The sequence below is a fragment of the Amblyomma americanum genome, chromosome 5 (assembly GCF_052857255.1).
Source record: "Amblyomma americanum isolate KBUSLIRL-KWMA chromosome 5, ASM5285725v1, whole genome shotgun sequence".
NCBI classification, from domain to species: domain Eukaryota; kingdom Metazoa; phylum Arthropoda; class Arachnida; order Ixodida; family Ixodidae; genus Amblyomma; species Amblyomma americanum.
The window spans coordinates 187648073-187670742 of record NC_135501.1 but is presented as its reverse complement, the minus strand read 5'-3'; the positions used below and the strand labels follow the sequence as shown (position 1 = coordinate 187670742).

Below are 22670 nucleotides of genomic sequence, written 5' to 3'. Positions count from 1 at the left end.
ACAAAATCAGCTGTTTGCAGATTTTGCACAAAGGTCAGCAATCACCGACTTCATGTGGTTTTAGTGGCCTCGCCAAAAAATCGGTATTTAGTGACTTTGATCACTTTTTCTTTTTTTTGCACATCAGCAGTCATGATGTGAAACTTGAGGCGAAATTCGAAATAAGGAGAAATTCTCCACCTTTGTGCAACTAGTTCAGAGATTTGTTGGGACATTAGCAGTGTTGCTTTGGTGCGCAGTGTATGAAGGTAATGCTTAGTTAGGGCAAGTGTTTCCTTGACTTGCATAACAAGTGTGCGTACCCCAAGGTGTTTATAAAATTGAGCTTTCCTTTCGATAGGAACAATCTCCCCGGTGAACTGATCCAGCTCCTGCTGAAACACAAGGCCTCTGCAAAGGCCACCCACCCGGTCACCGGCAATAATGCCCTACATTACGTGGTCTCGCACAGAAGCAATCCAGGTTAGTGTAATGCGGGCATTTTCGCTTAGACCTGATCTTGCCTTACACCACCCAAACTTGATCACCACCAGTTGTTGGGTACCGTGGGTCAAAAAATTACATGCTAGTTATTGGTGCCACTGGCTTCCAGTGGTGCAAGGGTGGTAAGGGGATCCTCTGGTGGTGAGGAGGTGTGATGAGGGGGTAATTAAAACATTTGAGAGGAGTCGCTGTTGTGACGGTCGTGCTTGGCCTGGCAGCATGACAGGTGCAATGTTGAGGAAGTAAATTTAGCTGGCTATAATTACGTATGCATGGCAGAATGCAAACATGCTTTTCATAGTCTTTGAGTTCTTTATGTATGTGACCATGCAGTAGTGACCATGCATGCAGTAATGGACCAGAGGAGGTGAAATTTTATGATGCCAACCAGCTTTTACCTTAGTCGCTGGGCAGCTCTCCTCATTTATTAACTTGCTGGAAGTCTGTCTTCAGAACAGTGCTTCTGGAAATTGTCGACTTCAGGTGTAGTTTGCTTACTCAGAGCTCTGTGCTTCTTCATGTGACAGATCTGCTGGAGACTGTGCGTGCACTCCTTGACGCTGGGATTGACGCAAATGCCGTGAACGCCAAGGGTCGCTCTGCTTTACATCTGGCGGCCAACGCCCACAACGGCAGTGCTGAGTGCTCGGCAGCACTCGAAGAGCTGCTGCTGCAGAAGGGGGCCAGGGCCGATACCAAGGACTGCCGAGGGCGTGTTCCCTTGCACTATGCCTTTGTCAAAATTCATAGGTTAGCACTTTTTTCTTTATTTCCCTCGTCTTTATTTTACCGCCAGTGATGTGTATCTGTGCCCTATCCAGCGGCCAAATCCATGAGACGGTTCGGTTTGGAACCGTCTTGTGGTTTCGGCCCCAGGACCACTTTGCTTGACCTGCATTTCACTAGTGTGCTGCTGTGATGAGATGGCTGGCGTTACTGAAGGTGTCGAAGGAAGTTTTCTGATAAGACATGCTCTGTGGAGTGATCTTGTTTGGTGAAGTTTTGCGTCTGTTAATAAGTACTTCCGAAATCCTAGTACATACTGCACTTCAAAAGTGTGTACTATGCAGTCAATTTGCATAGTGCATAGCTCATGCACAATGTGGTTTGGCAGTCACTTTATGCGGTGTTAATATAGTAGAATGCATTGCTGTTGAGATAAAGCTACCATATTTGCACCCGTTATTTGCTTTGTCAGGATACAAAATCCTCGCCAGTTTACCATCTCATGTAACAACACCCTCCACTTTCAGGGATTGTTTTTTTTTGCGTGTGTTTGTTACGTACCGTATTTACTCGTGTATTTTGCAGCCACACATAATTTGGGCACCTCCAAATCTTTACCCAGATTTAATAAGAAACTTTTACTTGCACATTCTGTGCTCTTTGCTGCCCACCGTGGCAGGTGGTGGTTTGGTTAAAGTAATAATTGGCCCCTTGGGAAGAGCAACCTGAGTCGCATAAGGCCCACCGCTGGGAGCACCTGCCATCGCAGGGCAGTGGCACATTGCTTAACTGCTGCACCACTGCGCCAGGAGGTGTATGAGGACTCCCAGGGATCTGTGAATGTGAAGTAGAGAATGACCTTCTGCATGTGCGGCAATTAAGCCAATACGCTATCGTGTAATACTCTTTTAAGGTGGAGCCTGAGTGTCCCCCTCCAGTTTTCGTTCCTCTGCTGCAGGGTTTCTAGTGGGTGTAGTAGGCCTTGTGGAGAAGGGTTGGTGGTGGGTGGAACTTCTGTAGGTTGGAGGTGCTGGACGGTGCTTTTGGAGGGTAAGGTGGCCAAAGGTGGGGTGTGGCCGTGGATGAAGGGTGGCCTTGGGTGGCTCCGCATGCCCTTAGCTGTGGGGTGTTGACGGGAGGTGGCTGATGGGGGGTGCTTTTGCAGTAAACATAAAAAAAAAGTGCTAGGTTAGGTTTATAAGTGAAACATAGCCATGCTCTGCTTTTGAATACATACCTGGACGTTTTTTTTTCTTTATATTGGTTACCTAACTGAGATGCATCATGCGTGAATTTTGTGTTCTTCCTGGCTTGTGTGCAGACATTGGGACAACTCTCCTTGTGATCCGGTGGAACTTGCCAATTTGTTACAAGTGTCCCAGCTGTCCCTGCTCGAGTCACAGGATGAGTTTGGCATGACGCCGGTGCACTATGCTGCCATCCGGGGATCTTCCACCTGCATGCACAGTTTTGCCCAGGTAAGCAGTAGGTCCTTGCGCTGTGGGCTGGCTTTGCCCTGCTGCTCAGATTTGCTTGCCATGGCATACTTTTTTAGACGTGAATTACTTCAGAGGCAGTACTCCGCAGGTTTCGGGAAGCAAAACAGAAGGAACTCGGAACCTGTACATTCTGTAAGGCCTCGAGGTTAAGCTTTGAGGAAAGGAAAAAAATTGTCGAGCAACAGTGCTGAGCTGGCTCCCTCCAAAGAACGTGAACACAATAGAGCAGGGGTTCTGAAACTGAATTGGCGGAACCCCCGGGTTTCATGGGCTGCTTTTGTGGGTTCTGTGAGCTCCCCTAATGGCCTGTCCCTCATTTCCGGGACACCTCTGGAGGGTGTGTGCGAAGCAAATGCAGTACCTGGTTTGTTGAAACTCATTTCAGAGCGTTAGCTGTTCTTAGCTTGTTCTTCACTTTCGTGCCTTTTGGCAGTGCGGCTAAATGCTGTGCGCCGGTAATGGCACCAAGTGTTTGTTTTGACACGAGCACCAGTACTCTTACCGTATTTATCTGAATCTAGGCCGATAGCTTTTTTAAAAAACGAGATATGAAACTCTTAGTTCGGCTTAGATTCGAGGATTTTGTCATTGTATTTATGAAATTCATAAAGTTGGGATTCCTTGAAACGTGTATTAGAGCTAGGTACTTGAGCCATGTAGCTTCAAAAGCAGTGATGAGAGCGTAGCGTTGTTGTCCGATGTGGCATGCCAGTGTAGTTTCCCTGTAGAAACAATTAACGCTCCTGCTTGTTATTGGTAACGTTGAGCAATGTACTTTTCTTTTTCCCAGCTTATTTTTACAGAAGTTATATATAGTTTTTTTCTCATGAGGTGTCTAAATGTCGCACGATTGAAAGCTGGAGAGTGCACATTTTTGGGAAGCAAGTTATGGGATTGCGCAGAATGAAACTAAATTGACAAGCACAGTAGTGTTGCAGTCACACTTTTACACCGATTTCATGGAAGTCTGCTGAGAAATTACACCGATTTCATGGAAGTCTGCTGAGAAGTCTGCAGTATGGGTACAGCTTTATTTTTTATTTTTTATTTTTTTTTTTTGCTTTTGCAGAAGGTGAAGCCTGTGGACATCAAAGACAAGAACGGCAACACTCCCCTGGGTTTGGCAGTGCTTAATGGCCATGCCACGTAAGGGACCACCTCTTTCATTCACAGTGCTCTCAGATGTGACAAGTAGACCGGTGGCAGCACGTCAGGAGCTGGTTCTGCTGGCAGTGGACTGGCTCTACAATTTCTGAAGGGAGCGCACGTCGCCTTGTTCGCAGGTGTGCCATGCTGCTCGTCCTGAGGAATGCCTCCCCGACATTGGACCTGGTGGTCCGACGGGAGGAGCCGCCGCTGCAGTGTCTGCGCTGGCTGTACGTGCGGAAGAGGAGCCGGCCTCCGCTGCACGTACCCATCCTGCAGGTGCTACAATGGCCAAGGCCGTCTCCTTGACTCATCCACTGAGAGCCATAGATGGCGCCACTGACTTGGTGCCCTTGTCAACTGGGGGAACACAGGGATCAAATCGCAAAAAAAAAAATCTAAAAAAAAAATGAATTTTAGTGAACATCAGATTTTGTATCAATAAGGTCTCTTTTTAATCACATCCCATAAAATTCCTCCAAAACACCCCAGAAGTGACTAAAACATATTTTTGTGGCCTTCGGTAGTAAGAAACTGTCTTAAGGGGGGAAGACGGTCTTAGAAAAAAAATTTTGTTAATGAGGTCACAATTATGAAATCTTAAGAGAACACGTATTTTTGCATGCTAATTCTAAACATGTTATTTAATGTCATGTACAACAATTCCTTGAGCACTTATGCAATATGTTTTGCAACATTTTGTGGAGAGCTTTCAAGAAATTCTACTGCAGGGAACTTGCTAGAATGCATGCCATTAGTTTCTCTTGACATTAAGCTATGCAATATAGGTAAAATTATCATCCTATCTGTCACAAAAGTTGAGTTATAGGGTTTTGAAGTTGTCACTTCAGAAACAGGAATATAAATTTTTCTTCCCATTTGTGAAGTACCAAGTTCAAAACCCTGTAGCTCAACTTCTATAATAGGCAGGATAATAATTTTACCCTTATGGCATACCTTGATGTCAAGACAAGCCGACGGCATGCATTCTAGCAAGTTCCCTGCAGCAGAATTTTGTTCAAACTCTCCACAAAAAGTTGCCTAACATATTGCATTAAGTGCACAAGGACTTGTACATTAAATTAAATTACATATTTGGAATCAGCAAGCAAAAAAACATGTTCCCTAAAGATTTCATAATTGTGACTTCATTAATAAAAATTTTTTTCTAAGACTAGCTTCCCCCCTTAATTAAACTTTTGCGAAAATGACTGATTTTTTAGGCTCAATAGCTCAGCTTTTGGACTGCTGCTCATGGCAAGATTGGTGTCACCGGAAAGCTGGTTTCACTGCAAGTTTCCTCCCTTTGGAATCATGTGGCTACAAGGCCCCCATAGCCAAAGCCACTAAACATTAAGTCCTGGGGCATTTTGATGTCCATGAACTGTTTGTACAACTTGTTCCTGTTTCCTGAAAAGTGTTTTTTTGACATGGCTGCCCTGCTTGCAGAAAGCGTAGCACTTCAGTGGCTTCGCAGATTTTCATCCGGTTTGTTGCATTGTGTTCGTTATAAATTTTTTATACAATGACGTTTCTATATTTTTAACTACTTTCTCATATTTTTACTGTCACTAATTTGACACGACAATAATGAATTCATTTTGCAAGCGGGGATGTAACATTCTGTGTAAAACAAAAGAACGGGGCTGCTAAAAATATTTGGAGAGTGTCACTGCATCAACCATTTCTTTGTTACGGTAAAACTTGACGAGTGACTGATGACTCCTGCCTTGTTTTGTTGTCACGCCAAACCTTCTGCAAATTTGGTATAACAATGAAGCATATAAAAATTTACGATATCAAATACTTTGTATTTAAGCGTTCAGTGGATTTCCCAATAAGCATGCAAAGTTCCATTCTCTATGCAAAAAAATATTAAAAATTTCACCTGCAATTCTCGCACCTCTCTTAAGCTTTTGCACAACCTCACTAGTGCTTCCAGTTTACAAGCTGTTTGGCAGGATCCTGTCGTAGTGGGGTCAAGCAGATAGTCTGTTCACTAATAGTGAATTTATTAGTGGCATCGCTGTAGGACGTATTGATGCTTGTCTCGATTAGAAAAAAATAAAGAATTGCACTGGAAGTGATTAGCAATGTTTTATCATAATTACATTTATCATGACATAATCGTGTTTGCATTTTAAACTTGTGCGAGCTTCGAAACCGCAATGTGGCCCGACAAGAAGAAAGGCTGTTACAGTTCCTGGACCTTGATTGTTGTCTGTACTGAAAGTCTTTTGCCCTTCGATTCAGTGCACATGACTGGCTTTTTGTCTTTGCAGGAGATTGTGAGGCGGTCATGGCAAGGCATCTTGCAGCACATACTTGAGAATCTTGAGACCGGAGGCAAGGCCTTGGCTCTGGCTGTAGAGGTATGTTGACTTGATGTGTTTACTGTGCTTCTCGCGAATATTGCATGTGTTTTCCTTCTTTTCTGGTAAGGTTGTTCTCATTAAATGACGCATACTTGTCTTTATTGCTGTTATGTGCTAAATTGACAAGAGGCCTTCCTGGTTTAATATTAACCGTAGCAAGAACGAAAATGCAGGAACAGATCAGGGAGTCTGTTGGCAATCGCGGGAGAATAAAAACATTGCAAGTGGAACATTGTATCCGCTGTCATCAATTAAGCCTACCATCAAAAAAGTACAATGAAATGGTGAAACATACCTTTTATGCCTACAGAAACTGCTTCCACTAATTTCGGGCAGTAAGCTGGCTACACACTCGTAGCAGCGTGAAAGGTCTGTCCTTTGGTTGTCTAAAATCACTTCTGTGATGCTGCACGTAACATCTGGCTGCTTGCTGACCTTTATGCACAAAGCTTGTTCTGAAGTGAAGTGGACGAAACTGCTTCATTGCTTAAAACACAGCCCAAGCCATTTCATATTTAGATGCAGTGAATGAGGTCCACCTGTGTTTTGCCATGCAGATCTGTTAGACCCATAGGATTTTATTGACTGGGCGTTTTGTCTTGCCGAAATTTGTTTTGGTAAGGTACGGCTTGGCTCACCTGTGTTCCACCAGCTGTTTCTCAATGTTTTTTTCACTGTGCCATGCGTTTCAAATGCCGAGTGTGTGCAGGGCTCTGTGCAGGTGCAGGAAAGGTATCATTCGGTTCGGCTGGTGGATCAAGTCTTAACGAGCTTTGTCAGGTGTGAAAACCTAACATGAGCTGATACGGCAAGCTGCAGCTTCTTCAGACTCTTGAAAGTTAGCTTTATGTTTGTCCCTAGGCCTCCTTCCAGAGAACCCAATGGTCAAAACCCCATTTGTCTGATAGCAGCGTTCTCTGTGCTCCATTGCAGGCTGCTCTGAAGACCTGTTCCTATGATCTTGCACTAAGGCTGATTGGCAAGGTGAAGCAAAGCTGGACCCTGTACAGTGACAAGCAGACCATGCTGCACGTGCTTGCGCGAGAGGCTCCCCGTGATGCACAGCTGGAGCTGCAAATCAAGGTATGTCTTGGCAGAATTGGGGATGAGAAAACTCTGGGCCTTTTAAGACCAACCCATGCTGTAAGCAATAACAAACAGCATTGTATTTTGCTGTGCAGTGTTGCTCAAGAATGCCAGACCACACTGAATCTATTCAAGGGAAGAAATTTTTTTTGTACACGTTTGACGGGGCTTATGAGTGGCGAATGGTGCAAGTGGTCTCCATTTATCTGTCAACTGCTTCATAATACTTCTTGAGGCAGTTTTCAACTCTAGTGCAAGTTTTCTTGTATGTACGCATACAAGCTACATTTGAGGCCTTTTTACGGAGTCATTGGTACCGATGTGCACCTCTTTTTTTTTCAACAAAACCAATGGTTGGAACTGCTTGGAAGTGATGTCATTCAATTCCTAGAGACATTACGAGTAAAATTTTACCGTTCGCTTGCATGCGAGACATGCACAGAGCTTGCACCTTATAAACGATTGATTTTTCAACTGCTTATACACTTCTGCCTACGTAGCAGTGACAAAAAGAAAAATTGTTTCTGGAAAGCAAAACAAACCAAACAAATAACCCTTGATGTCATATTAGTGTCACGCGCCTGAATAAAAATGGTGCAAGAAAAATATTCTGACTTCACATCTCATAATTTCTCAGCAACGAGAGCATCTTTTGCTGTGTCAGGTGTCTCAAAAGGCCCAGCTATCAGTTTTTGCTGCGAGCAGGATCCCAGTGGAGTTGTCCCCTGTATCCCTTTAAGTCTGGACAAAGTTGGCCCTTTAGAGCTAAATTTTGGTCGCAGGTTAGTATTTCACTGCTTTCCATTGTCTGGCCACATTTTTCTTCCTTACTGTCGTTCATATTTTTCCCATGGTATTCTTCTTGTTCCTGTGTATTCTTCGTCTAGTCCCCGTTTGTTCGCGCTGTTTTTTTGCATTATGTATCACCAACTCGCCCGCTTATCTATCCTGTTGTCTTCTTGCAGGTTGCACAAGCCCTTATCGACAAGGGGGTGCCGGCGATGTCGCGGGACGAGCACGGCTCTTCGGTGCTGACCTATGCGGCCATGAACTGGAACTACACCCTGTGCCAGTTTTTCCTGGACAAGATGGGCATGGTGGCAGCAGCCTGTGCTGACCAGGACCGCTCCTTGCGCACCCCCTTTACAGCTGCCTTCTGGAAGCTGCAGAGCGACCGCCTGCCAGAGGATATGCAGTAAGGCACACACTTCCTTTGCAGTGGTGCTGTTTATGCATGCTGTCCAAGCAGGGCAGATTCTTGCGCAACATGTTGGGAGCCAAGGCGTTCTTGCGGTTGGGAATTGTGAGATTCTGTTTACCTTTTTCACAATTTATCAGTGCATCCACAAATGTCTGGTTGTAATTGATGGAAACTAATGTTCGCATTGTTGCTTGCTGCTGAGGTAGTTGGAAAGCTAACGAAAACGTCACTGGCAAATATTTGTTTACTAGCATTGTTATTCTTTCTCATGATCACTGGGTAGATGCAGGCTTATGGCGCACCTTTGACAACCTGAATCTGTTCAAACTCTTCCGCCTCTATTGGTGGCAGCTGGTTGGCTTAAGTGGTGGCTGCGTTCATGAAGATATGCTGTGTGTGTGTGCGTGTGTGTGTGCAGGACGTGGTGCCTCTCACTGCTTGAGGCCGGTGCATCTGCGGACCTGCTGACTTGCTTCCCGCTCCAGAACCTGGAGTTCCCGGGCACAGCATGCCTGACAGACGAGACGCGCATCCACACGGCATCTCCAACAGCTGCCCGCCTGTCACCCCTGATCTTGGCCGTGTGCAAACGCAACTACGCGGTTGTTAAAATGCTGCTTCGAGCGGGAGCCAACATCAATTTCCGGGATGGCCAGCAGCGCACAGCCCTCATGTATGCCGTCAGACTGGTGCGTGCCTTCGAGCACGGAAGAGCTGTTCCGTGTTCTCATATACCTTGTAGTTTGGATTGTGCACAAGAGAGTAAGGAGTAGGACCTTAACCATGGCAGATGCAGGCATCTTTTTTTTTTTTCAATTTCACGTGTGATAGTTCACTTAACCGTTGTGTGAGCCTTGCGCATTGTGCCTCACAGCTCTGTGAAGCTGGGTAGAGTACTTGCCATTGATGCCTGAGGCATCAGAAAAAAGCTGTGATTTTTTTGCCTGCAAACAAAAAAAACAGGTTGGGAGCATCAGAAATTGCTAGTGAAGCTGCTTTTGAACATGTGGAAATCCAGTGGCTTCCAAATGGTTCTGCTGGTTCTTGTATTTTCAAACGTTCGCAGCAGTAATTTTTGGATGCAAAATGTCCTCCCAACATCAAACACTTGTGCAGGACCACGCCGTTGATTTGGTCTAGGGAGAAGATTTGTCAGCATGTACAGCTTTGCTAGTGCTCTCTGATTCATCCAACCCTTTGGATCACTGCCAACTTTAGTGATTGTTTTGAGTGACTGCTGTTTGACAGCAGACTGAACGGGCAGTTCAGGAGCCGTGGAGGGATAAAATGCGGGTCAAAAATGGGCGAACACTGAGTGAAACCGATGCAGCAATTAAAGAAAATAAACTGGAAATGAAGCAGAAGTTTTTCCGAGTATTAATGTATTCACATGTAATGGGCAATTTGGTGCAAAAAGTGAGGCAGACGTGCACATTGAAAGGCTTGACCACCAGTACTTTCTCGGTCGAGGTGAGTGGTGGATTGGCGTCAAAGTGTTCATAGACATGTTTTTAGGAAGCAACCTTCTTTATATTCCGCCCTGACCTTTGGCATTCAATATGTGGTACATGTGCACCCTGCAGAACGACATCCGCATGGCCAAACTGCTGCTGAACGGTAGCTACGACCCCGAGCGGGACCCCGACCCATACGGGGACGTGCGGCGCACGGGCTTCAAGAAGACGAGCCCCGTAGACCTGACGCACCAGGACATGTACGGCTGGAACGTGATGCACCACGTTGTGGCGCCGCTGGCCAACTACACCTTCTGCTGCCCTGCCATGCTGCAGCTGCTGGTGCATGTGGGCACCCCGCTCGACGCACCCGACAGCAACGGAGTCACCCCACTACAGCTGGCCGCTGCCCGCGGCGTTGCCACCATCACCCACGCCCTCCAGGTATTCCCACAAACAGTGCGCATAACAATGCTGGATTCTTACTTTGTGAAGGCCAGTGATGGATGTACTGCTGTCTTTGCCCTCTTCCCCAGAGCGCCATGCAGCTGTCCCATGACCAGGTGCCTAAAGTTGCTGTGCACTCGCTGCCTCCAGCAATGCACCCCAAGGAGCTCACTGAAATCAACTTCACGCACAACTTCGTCGAGGATTCGAAGGCATTCTTGGAGAAGGTCTGTGCCGATGCCTCGCCTAACCAGAGGGACTCTCATGAGGCGGTCCCCGACCCTTTCGCTGGTATGGACGATGGGTGAGTGACTTTTGGGACTTCCAGCCTGTATACTATGTCGGAAGAACTCTTTTCTTTTATCTTCAAGCTTATCTGAGGCTGTGTTACAGAAAAAGCAATTCAACTTTAGTGTTCTTGAGCAACCTACATTCTGCTTTGTGTGCATGGAGCCCCAGCTCCTTAACAAAATGGACGCACTTGTAGCTTCATGCTCATGTTCAGAGTTGCAGGGAGGAGATGTTTTTGAGACGTCACATTTGCTTGTTGCTGTTGGATGGTCAGTGTTAACCAGATTTCTTTTTTTTTGTCCCATTGTGTCCATGGAAAATGAAACAAGGCTCACCAAACTATAAAGCTTACCAGAGAATTTGTCTGGAGTTCTTGAAGGGAGTCCATTATATGTTTGTTGCTATGCTTTGGTCGCTTTGAGATTACTGTGGTCTAGTAATCTGGATAAGCGAGAAAGTATTTTATGCATTACTTCAGGGTACCGGTGCTGCCTGTCTTGTCTCCTCTGTGTGCTACATTTTTTTATTTTTTTTACTTGCAGGGAGGTGGTCATGGACAAAGCTCACAATGTGCCGTATGATGCACTTCTCACCATGGTGGACTTGAGCTATGGCCAGTTTGGTCTGTACAGTTTCTACAAGATGCAGGTGAGCACTCGTTGCGGGCATGCATGACATTCGTATTGCAAGGCATGTGGGGCACTGGTGTGAATACATTCTCGCTGCTTGTGCCCCCCCCCCCCACCTCTCTCTTAGCTTATTCAACGAGGAGGGCTGGTGGTGCTATTCTGTCGCTGGGGCCGCGTTGGCGACTCTGGCAAGTGGTCCAAGACCAGTTTCGCTGCTGTTCCCGAGGCAGCTCGTGAATTTGCGCGCCTCTTCCGCTCAAGGACTGGAAACGGTTGGGAGGACCAGCAAAGGTGGGTAGAACGGAAAGGCCGGTTTCACTGGGCTGTTGAGCTCAGAGTCGTCGTTCGTAGCTGGTGAATTTTTTTGGTGCATGGTGAACTTGATCAGTGGCTATATATTGTGGTGCAAAACAAGGATTCGCCTGTTTGATTTGTGGCAAAAATGCAAACATGTTTGTGTAGTAAGGCTGTGGAGTAGTTGGAAGAATCTCAGGTACTCAAAATTCATTCGGAGTCCTTCACTGCAGTGATACTCAGTCTGTCTTGTCTGTAGCTAGAAAAAAACAGCAACTCCATTTAATTTCTACCAACCCCACTGATATGCACTTTCCAGAAGACTTTTTTTTTTTTTTTCTGCTCTCTCGCATTTTGGCAGGAAACAAGCATTCAAGCCTTTTTTTTTTTTTTAATCGGCAGTTGCTAGATGTTTATCCGAATTCATAGGGACTCTGAGAAGGCTCAGGAGTCGCATATCACACGTCCGCGTAATGCCTGCAAATGGTGCATGCCTGCACAGCAGTGGAGTCTGTTTGCTGCTCTTGCAAGCACTGTGCCCTCTCCTCCCCAGCTTCAAGGCTCAGCCTCGCAAGTTCCGGGCAGTGCAGTGGGAGAAACGCCGAAGTCCACCACCCAACAAGATCCCCATCAGCCTCGGTGACCCGTGCAAGTCGATGATTGCACCTCCAGTGCTGGACCTGCTGCGCAAGATGGTGGGTGGTTTGCACCCAGCTCTAGGAGCAGAACTCTCTCCATCAGTCCTCTCTGTCCTTTCTCTCTTCCCTCCTGTCAGGGGCACCAGGGCTGTAAGGGGGGTGGTCTGTACTTTACTCTTGCAGCCTTTGCTTGAGACTGCCCGTGTGACGCCAGTATTGGAGCGTGCTTTGTTGTGGTGTGCTACAGATGCTGTGAATAAACGCAGGCCAACCCGGAGATGCTGGTGGGGGCCCCTCTGCAGCTGGGTGCCCAGGGGCAGGTGGCCCTGGAGCTTCTCAGCGGGGAGTCTCTGTCCACCGCACTGGCCCTGCTCGAGGACATCCACCAGCTGGTGCGCGAGAAGGCCTCCCTCCAGGAGTCCCTGGAGCACTCAGAGCACCAGGTGGGTGCACCTGCCTTCATATTTAGTGTCTGCGTAGAAGTTTGGCTTTTTCGCAACTCCTTTATTTCAAAAACTTCTCTGAGCAGCTGTGTGGTCTAGTCTGTTTTCAAGTAGAGAACACCACATTGGACAGAGCAATGGAGAAGAGACAAAAACAGCGCCAAGTTGTGGCCAAAGGTTTATTGGAAAGAGCATGGAAATATCGTATACCTCTACCATCTGATGACGTCCTGTTGTACGCACCATCTTTCCCGTGGAAATGAACCAACATTGTCTAGCCATCACAGTGAAAGCCAAACCTAAGCCATCGTCATAATTCTTGCACAGGTACAAAACATTTTAAATTTGTTTTTTAGACTTTGCAGTCATTAACCAGTATTAGTTCTGTTACCTTATGTTTGGCACAATATGGCCTTAGTTGCTGCGTTGCTAACCAAAACTACTGCTACTACTACTACTACTACAGGGTCATTTAGAATGAATGAAAGTTGAAATTGAACAAAGAATTATCGTGTATTTAAAAATGGCCTTCCCAAGTTGGGGGGTTCAACTTGAAATGAAAATTGGTTTTTGAGGAAAAGAAAATGATGCAGTATCTGTCTCTCACCTGAACTCCACTGGGCGCTGTAAGGGAAGGGATAAAGGATGGAGTGAAAGAAGAAAGGAAAACAGAGGTGCTGTAGTGGAGGGCTGCGACTACATCTGGATCTTTAACATGCACTACCTGGAGATATTTAACATGCACACCTCCATGGGAACAGGGCCGCTGCGGTCAGGCTCGAACCAGGCTCAATAGCCAAGTGCCCTAACCACTGAGCCACCATGGCAGGCAGGGCGAACTTGTAATTGGAGTCTACCTGTACATGGAGTTGCTCCGGGCAGATTGACACCTACTTTTCATCCGCTGGGCGTGGCGCTGAACAAGCCATTCAAAGACCACATCGGCTTGTTCCGCAGTGAATGGCCCCAGCAGGAAAATCCGAAAACACCTAGGGGGAAGCTGAAGCACGCTTCTTTCAGCGACATGGCACAATGGTTCAATGATGCCTGGTATGGGCTGCCAACTGACATAGTCTGTGCGATGTTTTCCTCATGCAGCATCTCAGCACTGCGACTGCATCCTTTTCACAAGCAACGAAGAGTCTTAAGAGATGCGTCGTGGATAAATAAGTTTCTTTGCATGACTCGGTCTTCTGAAAACCGTATTGGCAAGCTAGGGCCGCAGGATGAGGGAGTGTTGACCTCTATTCGGAGTTGACCTCTATTTGGGGGTCAGCTTTTAAGCGGCAATGCACAGTAGGCTTCCATGCTGTGTGCTTCTCTCACTTCCTTTCCTTTTTCCCTTCCCAGGAGGGCAAGTTGCAGGAGCTGCTGTCACGGCTTGTGGAGAAGAGTGAGGAGCTGTACTGCCTGATCCCCGTGCGGGGTCGTCGCTTCGAGCGGCTTGAGCCCCTGTTCGAGGAGCAGGGGGTATCGCGTCATACGGACCTGGTGCACGCCCTGGTGCACCTGCACCTGGCCCACCAGCTGCTCATGGGGGCACAGCTCAGGGCTGCAGGTACGTTTCAATGGGCGCCAGAAAGTTGGACCTATGGCAGAACTGCAGTGTTTTGTCTTATCGCTTAAATAACTGGGGAGTGTGGCATCCTTAATACTGCTTGCTGCGGCACTCTGAGGAGTGCAATTTAATTTGGAACATACCTGGCTGGTGTGATCTACTATCGACTGTTGGCATCCCTATCGACAGTGGCGTTTGCAGTCGTTGCACAGCCTTCGTGTAAAATATGGAAGCCAACACGTTTACTCCCAGACTGTGTAGTGTAGCTTGTCTTGCATCGCCAACATTTCACACCACTTAGGTTGACGGGATCTATCGTCACCCTTACCCTTCCAGAGCTTGGAAATTGCAAAGGTGGTACAAGGGCCCCCATTACATAGCCGGCACACATATCCACATGTTTTTTCGACAAAGGCAGTACAGTACTCACGGATTGAAATAGGACATTCGGAGCGCGTGGCCGTCGCTTCATGGAGCGCCGCCCGTAGACGCTCATGGAACCAAGGTGGTGCATTGTGGTATGGCGTGAGAGGGAGAACATCTACAAAGCAGAATTGTTCCTTCCAGTAGCCAATCAGCCGGCCTGTGGTTTACCACATGCCTGCGTGGCACTGCAAGGCTAGCGCTCCGAATGTCCTATTTCAATCCGTGAGTACTGTACATTTGCATGTCTTTCATTACTACAAACGTGATTTTTTAGCGGTGTACACTTTTTTTTTTTTTTTTTTTTGAAAATTGTGTCATGAGGCATAAGCTCGGTGGACGCTTGCCAAGTAAGAAGAGACCAGAGTGACGAAATTATCTTGAGATGGTGCTTTTTGGCAGGTATTACGTTCATCTTTCTTTTTCTTCGTGAGGAAAATGGCACACGTAGGGAAAGATGGTTGTGACACTCTGTAAACGCCTGTGCCAGTGAAGTGAAACCAACCGGCCATACTGAGGCAGTACACTTTTCTTCTCTTGCAGAGATGCACCCCCTGGACTATGTGTACCTCAGTCTTCACTGCAAGATACAGCTCATGTCGGAAGAGTGCCCTGAAGTCCAGACCATGATGCAATATGTACACAACTCTTGTGAGTTTATTGTTTGCATGGCGTTCCTAATTAAATTTGTAACAGTTTTTGCCCATGAGCACAAATTAAACTGAAGTCCTTCTTTTTGGGTAGAAAACAGCGCAAATGGACAAAAGAGAAAGAACTAGGAATCACACAGACAGCAGTCGTCTGTGTGTTTTCTTGTTCTCTGTCTTTTGTCCACTTGCGCTGTTTTCTACCCAGAATGAACACTTACCAACTAGCCAAACTATCCATTCTACTGAAGTCCTTCTGGGTTTTGTTTTCCAACCACATTTTGGCACTCTTCTATTCTCTGGTAAGAGCAGCTGCAACAGCTTGAAGGTTTTTAGCTAATATCAGCTTTCATAAGCGCTGGAAGTGAGTTCTCGTGGTCATAAGAAAATGCGTTTTGCCTGAGGAGGTTACTGAAATGAAACTGTCCGTCTGGTGTTTAGCGTCCCAAAGCTGCTCAGGCTGTGAGGGAGGCCCTAGTGAAAGGCTCCGGATAATTTCGACCACCTGGGGTTCTTTATTAAAGAAGCGTGCATTGACATCGCGGGCGCCTTGTGTTTCACCTCTATCAAAACGCTGCTGTGGCCAGGATCGAACTTGTCTTTTCAGGCCAGCAGCCGAGCATTATGAAACATTTCGAAATGAAACGTTCAGAAACCATTTCATCAAGAGTCGTGTTGTATATAAAATATCTAAGGTTAGGGAGCGATGTATGTCTTGAAATGATAAGAAAAGTCAATTTTCAGTTATAAATTAAAAAGTTTTGTGATGTGCGATGGACCTTTGGAAATGTCTGCTTATCTTTAAAGCAACTTTTTAAATGATAAGTTGCTGTTGTTGCCTGTAAGAAATTACCTAATTAGTATATGTTATTTTGCCACACCTTTCCTTCCAAGTGAGGTAATATAAATATAAACGCACAATTGATATCTGAATTCAGTGATGTATTACCTGCATACTAAGTTTCAGCAAGGTGCACTGAGCAACGAAGAAGAAATTGAGACCATCGTCATCTCTTAAGCACTTTTATTTCAGGGTTAAGCATCGATTGCTTTGAAGGTGATGGACCTGGAGACAGATGAAAAATAGCACTGTTAATAGACCAGAAATTTGCTTTGCTGAGGATTGAAGTGACCCCCGGAATTAGCCTGAACTTTGTCTTCACTCTCCTTCTCTTTGGGGTTTGCCTGCAGCGGAGACGCCGCCAAAGGTGCTGAGGATGTTCCGAGTGACGCGTGATGGCGAGCCCCAGCGCCTGGCCTCGTGCGGAGTAGACAACCACTGGCTGCTATGGCACGCTGCTCAGCCGTACAGCCTGTTGGGCATCCTAGCCTCTGGGCTCGAGCCGCGGCCTCTGGTCAGCCACTGGATGGGTGACCATCAGGCCAAGGTGCGCAGTTTTGTATAAGGCTTCCTTGTCAACCGTTTAAAAAATCACAGCACCATTTCCACGCCTGTGGAACGCGAGATACAGTGACTGCTGTTTCGGATGATGAATGCGCCGATCACTTCGATACAAAAACAATGCACTGCGACAAGGATCCGCGTCTCTGCTCGGAGGCACGAATGGCACAAAGATTGGTTTGCACCACTGCACACAGAGGGGCCACCCTCTCCTTGCTCGTTGTTTGTCGTTTATATTATGTGAAGGACGCCACAGTACCAAGACAGGGTCGTTATTTCTAGAACATCGAATGGCACCTGTGTACTTCGGAGGCCGGATTATATGAACGCATCGTAATGAAATGAAGTGTATATTTTAGTCGCTTTTTCTCTGTGTGGAGCAGTTGTACTGTGTTTAGTTTGGTTTATGGATTTTAAGTCCCAAAGCGACTCGGGCTATGAGGGGCACCGTAGTGAAGGGCTCCGGAAATTTCGACGATGTGGGGTTCTTTAACATGTACTGACATCGCACAGTACACGGGGCTCTACAATTTCGCCTCTATTGAAATTCAACCACTGCGGCCGAGATCGAACCCGCATCTTTCGGGTCAGCAGCCGAGCGCCATAACCACTGTGCCACCGCGGCGGCTTGCAGTTGTACTGTGTGTCCAAGAAGATTTCTATGGCTGAAAAAGCTTGTAGCCATGCAGCTATGGCTCACTGATTTCAAGAAGTGAGCAAAAATTGGTTTTGAGAGTCAGGAGTAGTCTCAACGTATTTAAAAGGGTCTTGTGGGTTTTGTTGGCTCTGTTCAGGGCATCTGCCTGGCTGACCGCTTTGAGCAAGCTCGTCGGCTATGCCAGTCAGGATCTATGACCCCTGGTCCCAAATACATGCTGCTGTGTGAGGTGAGTAGCTTTTCGTGTGTTTTTGTGCACCTAAATTTGCCTCTTGGCATTGTAACGCATGCCGTCAGTCTCGGACTGCTTACCCCTGTTGACTTGACGACCACTGTTTATCATGGAATTTAGTCATGATATATGCAAATGTACCGCATATTTGGCCATAACTTTTAACTTGTTGGCAGTGACTGGTATTTCTATATCAAACCATTTAGTTCAGTTGGATATTTTACTGCTTTGTTTTCATCTCATGCCTGTGTGCGTATTTCTCTGTGCATGCATGTTTCTATATTTTTGAGCACTCGGAAAGGGTTGGTCTTTCATTGGTGAAAAATTCTTATGGACTGGATAACTTTGACTTGCAGAGGCCATGTTTAAAAAAAAAAATTGGGGGCAGTTGATGGTTCGGTCTGACGGGAATGCATGAGCATGATGCGATTTAATGACACACACAAGGTTCATTTATCCAGGAACCCTTCAGATATATACATCTTGCCGCATGTGAACAGCCACAGTCCTTGTGCCCTATCCATTGTACCCACGACATACACGTTAAGGTGTGGCGGAAGCACAAACTGCACTAACTCCTGCCACGTCCGGCCTTTGCCACTCTGGCCACCTCCCCTCTGTTCGTTCTTTTGTCCTGTCCACTCTTGGCGTGGTTTTACACATTCGGTTCTCTCTCTCATTCTCTTTTCTTCGCTCACTCATTCCTCCTCTCCACTCGGTGCTCTCGGTGTGGCCTCACTTGAGTCAATTTTTGCCGTCTTAGGCCCTCTAACTCTTCTGCATTAAAAAGCTTGGTTGCATATGTTGCTGTGGCCTTTTTGTTTCCTTTACGTCTCCTGTACACAGTGTCGCTGGCGTTGGCAGCATCCTGAGCTCACTTCTGTTCTTGCTCCCACAGGTTGCGCTCGGTCGATGTCGAGACCTGGACCTGGGCCCCTCAGGCAACACGGAGCCAGGCTCGCCTGGAAGTCATGAGAGCACACGAGTGCTCGGTCGTTGGCAGCCACACATCCTGGGCACAGTCACGTGGCACAGTGAGTGCAGTTTGCGCAGTTTTGCTGTTGCCGTCAATGGAAACTGGTGTGCAGCTGAACATCATTGGTGATGTGGCAGTGTAGTTATTACAGTAAAAGCTCGTTAATTCGAACCCGAAGGGGACCGGAAAATTGTTAGAATTAAGCGAAATTCGAATTATCAAATGGGCACTAGAATGAGCGGTTATAGCGCACTGCCGCGCGGGCAGAACCCGAAGCAGTCACATCTAGACTCGTTATCGCGAGCTAGGCGCTGCTACACGTTTGTGGCGGGTGATTCTGAGAATTATTCATCCGGCCGTAATGGCAAATGAAATAAATTGGTCGGCCAGTTATGCGCCAGAAACAAGTACTGGAATGCATTCACGTGAGCAGCGAGCTTTAGTGCTGGAATGTATGACGCTATTTATTCTCCAAAGTATGTTTATTCCCGGGAAGGGTTGTCAAAACTAAAAGTAATCGGCGAAGTGCATTTGCTTGCGTTTCTTCTGCCGAGACTCCATCAGCATCATCTGCTGCTTGCCCAAAGCTCCTGCGCAACGCCAGAGTTCTCATTGACAGAGAAGTGGCGTCCTGCAACATCTAGCGCCAGCGCTACTTCATGTGCACTTGGCAGTGGCATAGTCTTGTTGCCACCGTCGGACTCATAACTGTCGGTTGTTCTCACAGCACATGAGCCCTGCGACGTCTGCTGGGAACATGCAGCCTCAGTTATATCGGCGTCACTCAAGGGCTCCAATGTCTCCACGCTGCTGTCCGCATAACTCGCGCTCGCGCCGCCAACAAAGCCGTCATTGCTCGTACCGCCATACTACGTTATTTACATCCTGTGATCACGGCCCAGCGACCGCGGCACAACGAAAACATCAAACGGCTCACGCCGAAGCATCAGCAGCGTGGGTAGCGCGCGTGGGTGCTCCGGCAGCGAAAACCTACTATGGCACGCACCGGAACACGAGCTCCGTGAGCCTCGTGCACTCGGCTTTTTTTTCTTTTTCATTGTTTTACATCTTTGATAAATTTGGATCGTGTTTTACTCGCTGTGGGTGAACTTCTGTCTACGAGGAGTGGTGTCAGCCAGTGATTCCTAGTTCAAATTAACCGTAGCGGATACCGACTTGTTCGAATTATCGGGAGTTTTCTCCTATTGAAATACACAGGGCTGTGCTGGGACCGGGGCGTCGGTTCAAATTAACCGAGTTCGAATTAACGAGCTTTTGCTGTATAAGTATTGAGTGGAATTCATGTTGTAGTGGATCTTCTTGGCTTTTTTGCAACTGACCATTCATCCCAGATTAGGCAGCATGGCTTGTGCTACACACCATGTCAGGTTTGATTTACTGGTTCTCCTAATCAGTGCAGCATTTTTCAACCCATGACGTTGCAGCTTTATTGCTTTCATATAAAGCTTTGCTTTTAAGACATGCTAAGTACAGCATACAGTTTGTGTTCTTCAGATGCAGATGGCAGTGCTGAAACGTGATGTGCTTGCAGCTTAGCTGGCAGTGATACTACTCTTGCCTCCTTTAGCTCCTTGCCTTCTCTTCTACTGAAGCATTGCAGAACAGTCGAAGTACTCGCTTTGAGTTGTGCAGTAAATTACATTTCTTATTCATGCACTCAAAATCGCAGGCAATGAAAATGTCCTATAGAATTGCACTGTATTTTTTTCCCCGGATAATATGTTCCTGGATCACGCAATTTTCTGGCTACTGCGCTCTAAATTTAGGCAAATCCTGGTCGTGTAATACTTTAAGCCACCAACTGCTCATGCGCATAAGCATACAATTGTGCCGAACCTGAGGGCACCCGACATGGAAGGCTGGAATGCAGCGGCAGTTATCTGCCACATTGGCCTCTCTGCAATGCATTGGCGCAAAGGGGCGAAACATATGAAAGAAAAAAAAAAGTTAGCATAGGAGTGGGCCGTCCCCACGAGGACGTATAAAGGAGAAACGCAGCGGCTTCCTTGAGGGGCCTTAGGGCATGGGTGCAAAGCATCTGAGAAGTACATGGATGCGCTTGCATACAAGTGAGTCGTGTCTGGGGAACGCCGAGCAAAAACGCTGAAACAGTCAGCTGCGGGACGGCTTCCCCGCAGTGCATTCGTGCAAGGGGCGAAGCATCCGCAAACGCAGAAGGGACCGCTAATTTTGCCATTGCCGTAAACTGACCGGGTGTGTTGAAAAAGTTTCTTCCCGGCCAAGGACAATAGATGTGGACTGAATTCTGTGAGTGCTAATAAAGAAGCTGCTCAAACCTTGTGCGTAGGATTGATAATCAGAATTTTTTGAAGTGAAAATGTCATTGAATTCTTTTGTACTTGCCTCATTTAGCAGTTCTGTTTTCCAAAATTGGCCGATCTGGATCGTACGTTTTCCCGGATATGTTTTTTGCCTGCATTTTTTAATTAACATATCAACATGGTTTTACTGTATACGTGTGCTCTGCTTGCTTGTAACCTCTGACATGTGCACTCTTTCACCTGTGTGCAGGTTCCACTGTGCCTTTGGGTCCCAGTAACAAGGCAGAGCCTCATCAGAGCCCCCTGAATTACAATGAGTATGTAGTCTACAAGCCAGCCCAGGTGTGTCTCCGCTACCTGCTGGAGTTTGAGGACTGATCAAGCGGCAAGAACAAGACGGGCCACACACCTTTTTAGAAAGGGGGGGCGGGGATGGGGGGGATGGGGGGGGGGGGTGACAACACTTTTCACTGGGGAATGGAGCCCATCTCTCTTACCACAGGGGTGGAAATTTTCTGTCATCGTCGTTCATGGCCATTGGGACGCATACACTTCCATTGTGCGGGAATGTCTAAATGCGCGCACTTTTTTTTTCTTCCTCTAATGTACAGTCCAAGGCCGCTTGCTTCTTAGCTGGCTTTGGCAGCAACGAGAACTGCCTCTTATGGAATATTCAATAAAATGTCTGACACAAGCGACTATGTTCCTTCCTTTTACACAGTTACAAACTCGTGACATGCACTTGCAGAGAAACTTCTTTTATTTTGTAACGCAATAGTCTGAAGGCTCCCGCCCCGCAGAAAATTCATTGTCGTCGCCGTCACCATTGGAAGCGAAAAATGCCCAGAGAAGCAACCTAAGTGGGCCACCTAGATCACGTGACCTTGCAGCATCATCACAACTTGCCCACCGGACCATTAGCAAACTGACCATCGTGGCAGTTTGACTGGTCGTGAGCGGTTGCTTGGGGAGAGCAACCTGGGTCACACAAGCCCCACTGTGCCAAGAGTGTTATGAGGACTCCGAGGAATCTATTAATGTAAAGTTTGGAATGATCAATTCCATATACTAATGAGCATGAGCTCATTAATGCTTTCACATTGTACCTTTAATGTTGATTTCAAATGTGTCAATTTTTTTCTGATATGTGTCTCAGCACTTCATTTAGTGCTGACCTTCAGTGATAATTGCCAGCAACAGTGTGACATTTACTGGGCATGTGTAATTCGATGACCTTTGCCCCATCTGAAATTGCATGACCTGGATGATAAATTAACTGTGCCTACGGAAGTCTGCTCTTCCTCTGCAGAGGCATGTGGTATTGTTGTGGAACATTATCGGTATGTGACCTTTTCACCTGTATTTGCCTTTTGTACCTTTTATCACTAGGTAGGATATGTGATGTGCCATGCCATACAGCACATTTTTCCGCACTCAATTTTGAAGGTTGGAAATTTTTCAAGAAAAGTATTCTTGGTATCTGCTATGCTTTAGTAATTGGAATAATCTTGTGAAGCTGCTTTGGGTACTTCTCATTTGTTTGTACAATCAATAAAGCTGAAAGGTTTATTGTGATTGCAAAAAAAAAAACTCTCTCTCCAAAGCTTGCACAAAAAAAGATAATTTTGTCTCCCATACAGGTGCCTTGATCATAACAAAATGAATAGGTTGGTGCTTTACATGGGGACAATTTTTCTGGAGGAACAGGTTTGTATTTCTAGCAGATTGCCTTGTGTCTTGTTAATCATAAGTGTTTTGC

The 22670-nt window shown here is 46.6% G+C and overlaps 1 protein-coding gene across 3 annotated transcripts in view; it reads left to right on the top strand.

Moving 5' to 3' along the window:
- The window catches only part of LOC144133235 (poly [ADP-ribose] polymerase tankyrase-like), a 74267-nt gene extending 52658 nt beyond the window's left edge, over positions 1-21609 (top strand). For all 3 annotated transcript variants that reach the window (XM_077666143.1, XM_077666145.1, XM_077666144.1), the window contains exons 29-49: positions 341-462; positions 1011-1233; positions 2531-2687; positions 3778-3854; positions 3992-4133; positions 6137-6226; positions 7163-7312; positions 8281-8510; positions 8935-9205; positions 10100-10414; positions 10507-10721; positions 11251-11356; positions 11465-11628; positions 12185-12326; positions 12536-12712; positions 14063-14270; positions 15237-15344; positions 16532-16728; positions 17537-17629; positions 18531-18666; positions 21162-21609. In XM_077666143.1, the coding sequence (XP_077522269.1) occupies positions 341-462; positions 1011-1233; positions 2531-2687; positions 3778-3854; positions 3992-4133; positions 6137-6226; positions 7163-7312; positions 8281-8510; positions 8935-9205; positions 10100-10414; positions 10507-10721; positions 11251-11356; positions 11465-11628; positions 12185-12326; positions 12536-12712; positions 14063-14270; positions 15237-15344; positions 16532-16728; positions 17537-17629; positions 18531-18666; positions 21162-21289 (3451 nt within the window). In that variant the 3' untranslated portion in view covers positions 21290-21609. The remainder of the gene's footprint in view (positions 1-340; positions 463-1010; positions 1234-2530; positions 2688-3777; positions 3855-3991; positions 4134-6136; positions 6227-7162; positions 7313-8280; positions 8511-8934; positions 9206-10099; positions 10415-10506; positions 10722-11250; positions 11357-11464; positions 11629-12184; positions 12327-12535; positions 12713-14062; positions 14271-15236; positions 15345-16531; positions 16729-17536; positions 17630-18530; positions 18667-21161) is intronic.
- The last annotated feature ends 1061 nt before the right edge of the window (positions 21610-22670 follow it).